This window comes from Photinus pyralis, unplaced genomic scaffold (assembly GCF_008802855.1).
Source record: "Photinus pyralis isolate 1611_PpyrPB1 unplaced genomic scaffold, Ppyr1.3 Ppyr1.4_LG3b, whole genome shotgun sequence".
NCBI lineage: Eukaryota > Metazoa > Arthropoda > Insecta > Coleoptera > Lampyridae > Photinus > Photinus pyralis.
Window position 1 is genome coordinate 6,697,009 of NW_022170510.1, and position 7,246 is coordinate 6,704,254.

General features: G+C 35.1%; 1 protein-coding gene across 2 annotated transcripts in view; it reads left to right on the forward strand.

Annotated features, from left to right (window-relative positions):
• The window catches only part of LOC116167436, a 42,231-nt gene extending 35,483 nt beyond the window's left edge, over window positions 1-6,748 (forward strand). For both annotated transcript variants that reach the window (XM_031482798.1, XM_031482799.1), the window contains exon 6: window positions 6,612-6,748. In XM_031482798.1, the coding sequence (XP_031338658.1) occupies window positions 6,612-6,691 (80 nt within the window). In that variant the 3' untranslated portion in view covers window positions 6,692-6,748. The remainder of the gene's footprint in view (window positions 1-6,611) is intronic.
• Window positions 6,749-7,246: the final 498 nt, after the last annotated feature.

Here is a 7,246-nt window from a genome sequence, read left to right on the forward strand (position 1 = left end):
CCTTGCAGGAAGAGCTTGTAACCAAGCGCCTGACTCTTTTTCTTTCAGTGCTAACAGCCTTGCTTGGTGTACTGGATCATTGACGAATTTATTGAACAATTGATCGAATAACTTTTCAACCAAAGGAGTGTCCCAAGATTTTTGGATGTGACGAATTTCTTCAACAGGTTCTTGAGATTCAGCAAGTATCTTCCATTGGTTAATTGTATCAGAAATCCATTCTGCATCATTGAAATCAATAATCTGAGAAACGACAGGAAGCACGTAAAAGATCGAAGCCAAATAGGCTGGAAGAGCTAATCTTTCCGTACTTCTGACTCCCAAACCACTATTATTAACAGGCAGACTGGACTGTAACGATACTGTATCAGTCATTTCAATATTACAAACAGATCCAATAGCTTTTATAAATTCATTATCAAGAGCAGCTAGGCAGTCAGTAACAAGGAATGCAGGAGATGTACGTAAAACGTACAACAGCTTTGGTACAGCTAGACAATTCTTGAGTAAAAATAGTCCATGATGAGCTGATATTAATTTTAAACGAGTCGACAAAATTTTGAAATTTTCTAATTTGGCCATAAGACAAGTCTTTATAGAGGATGTATTCAGAGGAGATCCCAATAACATAAAGGATTTCAGATCTGGAAACTGAATACCTGGAGCTGCACGAAGGATACGAGAAAAAACCTCCTGTTTCTGTTCTTCGGATCCGCCTGTACAAAAAGCTTCACATTTTGCTACATTTAGATGCAGTCCTAATTCAATAGTTGAATTTTTGATGGATTAGAGATCATCTAAAACTGTGTCAAATTCACCACCTAAAGTCCAATCGTCAAGGTAGCCAACTTTAAAAGGAGATTTCAGGTTTTCAGTTTATCCAAGCACATTAGACAAAATAACAAAGGTCCTAACGGGTCACCTTGTTGTACTCCACAAGCTGATAAAATGACATTCTTGCCGTATGATAACGAAGATGGAAATCCATAGGCTTGATGTATAAATTTGTAGTATGCTGGGAAAAGGTTCATCCAAGAAGAAAGAACTTTGTCACGACGAACCATATTAAAGGCATTAGTAAAATCCAATTTCAGTAAAACCTTGCAAGAGTCAGAATTAACTTCAATGAATCTTCTAGCACCATGAACAACTGCTTCTGCACCTCCCTTAGTTCCAAAACCCAATTGGTAAGGTCTACAAAACTCTCCAGCTCTCTGATGTACACGGGAACAGATGATTTTCGCAACTAAACGCCGTAGAGTCATTCCAACGGCAATAGGCCGTACTCCTCCATCCTTTTTATTCAGAGCTATCAGTGAAGCTCCAAAGAAAATATGACGGAAGAATTCAGGTATTTCCCCTCGTACTATCAAATTCACAAGTCGTGTTAGTGATAATCCAAGCTGATATGACGGATGTTGAAGATCCAATGACTTTCCAAGCAAATCTTTAAAATGTTGTGGTCGAAAACCATCGATACTTCCAGCGGAATCATGAGGAAAACTTGCTACAGCAGATAACAATTCTTTCAAAGTAATTTCCGGAAATGGTGGCAAATCATCTGGAATAGGCAAGAGATCAATATCAGGGGGAGACAGTGGATGTTTCATTTCCAGCATTCGAAGGGAATCCTCAGAGTAAGCAGCGATAGAGTCATCTGAACATAGAATACGTACAGCTCCGCTAATATTTCCAGCTTCAATTTTCGAAGTAACCCGACGACCTAAAAGATTATCGCCGTCTCCAAAAACTCTGTTTGCAGATTTACCCTCTCCAAAAAGATCTGATGTATCACTTAAATTAGAAAGATTCTTGAGGTTTCGTTTAATCACAGTAGTAAGAGAAGTTTTTCGGTCAGTTTTTTTTTGATCCAGGTAATTTGAAAACCTTATATGCAAATAAAGACAGTTGCTTCCAACTTTCAAAAGAGTTTATCCTTTCAAAAGGCAAAAACTCTTCCCAATGGCGCCTAATTTTGTCCATCCAATATAACTTTTGAAAACAAATAAACATCACTGGATGTCATATTAATTAGTTTGAATATTGTTGCTTTGACTTACCAGAAAATAAATCTCTTTTCGCTCCTTAAAGTGTTACCAGCACTATACCAATTGACAATATCAACTTTTCCTTCGGCGGAATACATCTCACATGACCGAAGATAAAAATACGGAAGCCAAAGCAGACATTTATTTGTTTTAAGCAGTTATTTTGAAAATTAGGCGCCCTTCAGAAGAAATTACATTCGCGTAGTATTTTTCCAGTAAAAACTGGAAGTAGTTCTTGGAGATTCCAATCCTTTAGCAACTTTTCCATATTTATTATTTAACTTTACAATACTTTTACACTTAACGCGTCAATGTTCAACCGCTAAATGGCCACGGCCAAATTATTCCTAAGATATCTCTTTCTGTCTACTAATGTTTCATTAACTGCAACACATCACTTGAATAATATTAACCTCAGTAGTAGTAAAAGTCTACAATGTTACTGTTTGTAGTAGTAAGCTATTCGTTGCGAACCATGCGTAGTGGTAAAATTCACAAGACATAAAGTTGTACAATTTTTAAGCATTTTGTTCCGTTTAGCACAACACATTCGTAGTGGTAAATTTTATTTACAGAGTGTACCATTTTGTAGTGGTGCGTATCTATCATTGTACTATTAATCCTAGTAGGATTGTCCTTGTTGTAGTTAATCCAAAGTGCATTACTACTACAATAGTAAAACGAAAACCAAATTATTTTTTTCAGTGTAGCCGACGGCATTTTAGTAATTTTTTTATGGTAGAGTTTTCTTGTTGGGTTTTCCCGGTCTATAAAAAATCAAAACAAATTCTCAACCCTCCCAGCAAACATACTTTACGTTTAAAGACGGTTTTAAAACGCTTTGAAAGGATAAATCGGTATTGGTAGTATGGTACCTATACGTTTTTGCCGAACTGTTTTGTTAAAATATTTGGTTGTTTTCAAAGTAGCTGTAAATTCGTCAACTCACAGCTTTTTCAAATACTTTAGAAAAGAAGGCAATATAGAAATGGAACGAGAGATGGCAACGGCGCGGCGTTTATATCGCATAAAGGAATATCTTGAAAAAATGCCTCTAGCTCTTCCAATTTTGATCTTAAACATTGAATATTGATAAATCGTCTTTGTGGAACGCTTTTCTTGATCAATTTGCCACACTTTTTTGTTACTTTACATTATTTTGAGACGGCACAGTTAAGTTTAAAATGATCTTTAAATCTTTTGCGCGCTTTATACGCCGAGAACTTTGATCATCCCTATCTTGCCGATTTGAAGAACGTTGTGCACCGTTTATTATAATCCTTATTTAAAATATTAACATCTTCAGAAATATGTTTTTTTGGAGATTTAACCAAGTCACTCTATTAATTAACAACACACAATGACTAATCTTATAACAATGGATCTTTTCATGAATGAATAGTTGAAATCCCAAAACATTTAGTAGGTTGTTCTTAATTACATGTACTGGTAACTACTGGATGCAAAATATCAACCTCTGAAATTTTTCCTCATAGATCTGGCAGCTGCGACGCTTATAACATCATCCTATTTTCTGGTTTTGATCGAAATAATCTTCCCTTTAGTTACTGAGTAATTCTTACATCTAAAACAATGCCGGATTGTGAATGGCGGCGGGCATTAAGTAATTTTCATTGGTTCGTTATTTTCTTTCCACCACTACCAAACGGTTTTTAGAGCTGTGGATGATTACAGAATCAGCGATTTCTTACCGCTCGATTCCCAATGAGCTGAGTCACAGAAGTAACAAAAGAAGGCTAATTTACAGAGTGTAATTCAAACCTACACCTAGACAATGAGGCGACAACTAACGATTGGGAACAATCAACTCATAGATAACTGTGGGAAGATGATAAATTTTTATTACAATTGTCAAAATGAAAACTTGAAACTACCATGAACAATATTTTGTATGGGGGAACTCTTCTCCTTCCGCCTGTTTTAGGCGGGAAAAAAATTCAATTAAAAATGCTTCCGTTACACGTTCGTAATAGCCAGTAGACAACAAAATTGAGTATCAATGGAGTACCTACGTATCCCTTAGTACTTCTAATTATGGAGAATCGATTGAAGTGATAAAAATATTGCAAGTCGAAATAATTACCTATCCAAACATATGAAACCTTTAACACTGTGTCTTTCAGGAAGTATAATAATAGCACTATTCTGGTCTTGAATAAAAATGGGACAAATTCTTTCTTTTCTTGAAGCCTTCACCCTAGTAGGTACTCTTCGTAAAGAAGTTAGCTTTTACCCACTCCGTTGAGAAACACGTGTTTTGGTTAATCCTTTACGTGCGAAACATGATTGTTACTGTTTTTGCAAGATTTGTGCAACGTAGCTCTTCAAAATTCTGTTTTTTATTGGAAAAGTTGGAGAGGCGTTAGTTTTTAACATTCACATAAACACGCAACTTCTATTTCCATGTATTCCCTCTAGATTTCTAGTTTACAAGGAAGATGATATTTATGTCTCAGTTACGAACACTTGAAACAAAGTGCGCACATGAAGTGCTTACACCAAATATGCTTGCTAAGAAAAGCGAAGGGAGTAAGACCATGTATCGACGAAAGTTTTGTTTTTGTTATCCTAACATGTACGAAACTGTAATATTAATAACGAATTTAGTGTTTATGGAGAAGTGGAAGTTGTAAAGTAAATGTATTGTTAGATTGTATCTCTATTATGCATGCAAACAGAAAACATTGGGGTTCTGTATACATACATGCACTCCCCCCAATACACTTCAATTACCTCTTAATGTAACAGAAGTGATATTCCCGGCTAGCTTTTGAAACTCCAAAAGCCATTTCTGATGTTAGTGTTTTATAAACCGTGACTTTATTGGTGTATCTCACTATGTTCATTGAATGTAGGTAGGTATTATTGCCCACTACCTGTACTTCAAGTAATTTTAACAAAGGATTGCTAATCTGCACCCATATATTTACGAGGTCTTTCCTTGTGAAAATGTGATATAATGTGTAAAAAGGTGTTGTAAGCAATAAATTATAACGAAGTACCTTATGAGATGCTTTCAATTACGGCACTTCTTCATTTGACCTTTAATTACAACGTCAAAAATGAAATTAACGCCGGGCAGATTTTCCAATACCCTGACTTTATTACTTTTCTCACCGTTGTATCGCTTTCCTCTAGAAAGACATCCATGATGATAATTTCCACTAAATTATTTTGTGAAACTGATCATGTGTGGTTATTTGAGTTGTGCTGCGGTACATAGAGAGGATTTATTATCCGCTAATGTAGCAAACCGTTGTCAACTTTAATGTGAGAGTAAACACATTTCAACAGAAAAAAAGCGCCTAACTTCTTTGCATCGGTTCAAGATGTATCGTTTTAGGTTGAAAATGCATGAAAATAGGTATTTTGGTTATTTTTCACTAAACTTCGTGAAACAAGAATAATTTTTGTGGGACAATTCAACTCATGTATAAAAAATCGCATAAGCCGCAGTGAAATTGTCACTTTGACAGCGGCAAAAGTTACCTGCAACTTTTCCAGCGACAAATGCACTAGTGGTTTTTTCACTTATTCATTTTCGAACCAATTATCGCATTATCCTTTCCCATATGACTAGTTTGACGTCTGTCAATAATTGATTAGTTTGGTGAATTTCTTGTTCGTTAAATTGTCCTGCCGAATTACACTCGAGGTTTGTATTTAAACCGAGTAAATTTGGGTTGTGGCAATTCAAATCTGTTTCCTTTTAGCAATTGAACTCGAAAAACTGTCAACCTAAAAATGCTCCACCTGCGGTGTCGCATTTTTATAAGTTGACAGTTTTTCTCGTCTAATTGCTAGGCAACAGATTTTCATTACCTAAACAACCCAAATTTACTCGGTAAAATACAAACCTCTTGTGCAATTATAAGTGATAAAAAAATTAAAAACGAAAAAATTTTCACATCCAAAGAAAGTAAGCGGTTTCTTTTTTCTATGTTTACTGAAAAAAGAAACTTAATGGTTATACCCTGTACTTCTCTTTCTTTTTTTGGCTAACGAGGCACTGTATGCAGGTGAACCAAAATTACATCTAAAACTTTGATATTAAATAACGGCCTATTTTCTTCTCTTCGTGTTGGGATGATAATAATGCTCAATTTGAGAGAAATATGTAATCACCTGTACGTATAAATAACGTGTAAAGTTATTTCCCGTAATGTGTACTTAAACGAGAGAACTTAAAGTAGGTACCTTTTTTGTGCCACACCAAAAAAAGACATAAAAGTTTCAAGAGCGACGTGTACTTTTCGTGTTGTCATTCCTCTTCCTTGCAATGTTTTGAATAAATTGGTAGTTTAAGAGCCAGGGGTTGTTGAAATATGCACAATGAATATTGACGTTAACAAAATTTGGGAGAACTTTATGTAAAAGTTTAAAATATTCACTTGAAGTGTCTACGTATGTTCTTTGATAGACCCAGCTCGTTACATAAATAATTCATGTATAGCGGCAATGTGCACGTAATCGCATGTTATAACGCGTTACTATTAATCATGGTGCTGGTTAGCAATTAACTAACAAATTACTTTGTTTCAGTAACATCGCAAAACAGAGGATCGTCCCATAAATTAGCCATCGTCCCGATTGTACTACAAATGTCGTTGTTGTTAATGTAAGCACTTGGCGTAGACATATTTTGTGCATAAGTATTTTAATAAAATGTGATAAAACTACTGTTTTGGCTCATTCGATGAAATGTTGATAGCAGTTTTTAAGTCAATGCTCCAAATTGTAATTGAAGTGAGCGAGTATTATCATATGAACTTGCCAAAAGCGTGTATATTTTCATTAAAAACGCAAATAAGAGGGTAAATGCCAGAAATATTGTTTTATCGTTTGCGTACACGGCAAGGAAATAGATGTCAAGTACATACCATTTCAACATTTTGCGTACAACTGTAAATTGCTGTGCCGGAGAAAGGGTGTACGTATAAAATAAAAGTACTCGGTAATGTTTTAATGCTCATGTTGTATATACAAAAAGCTGAATATGTGTTAGGTAAATTTTATTTGTGTATAATAAAGTTACTTTAGTACGTTCTTTTTTATTACTCTCGTTTATTTATTTTATATCACGCTGGAAAGATCACAGTTATATGCGTTTAATGGTTAATGGAATAATCCGGAGTTGCAAAAGTAGAACCACTGCCGAGGGAAAGAAAAGTATTGAA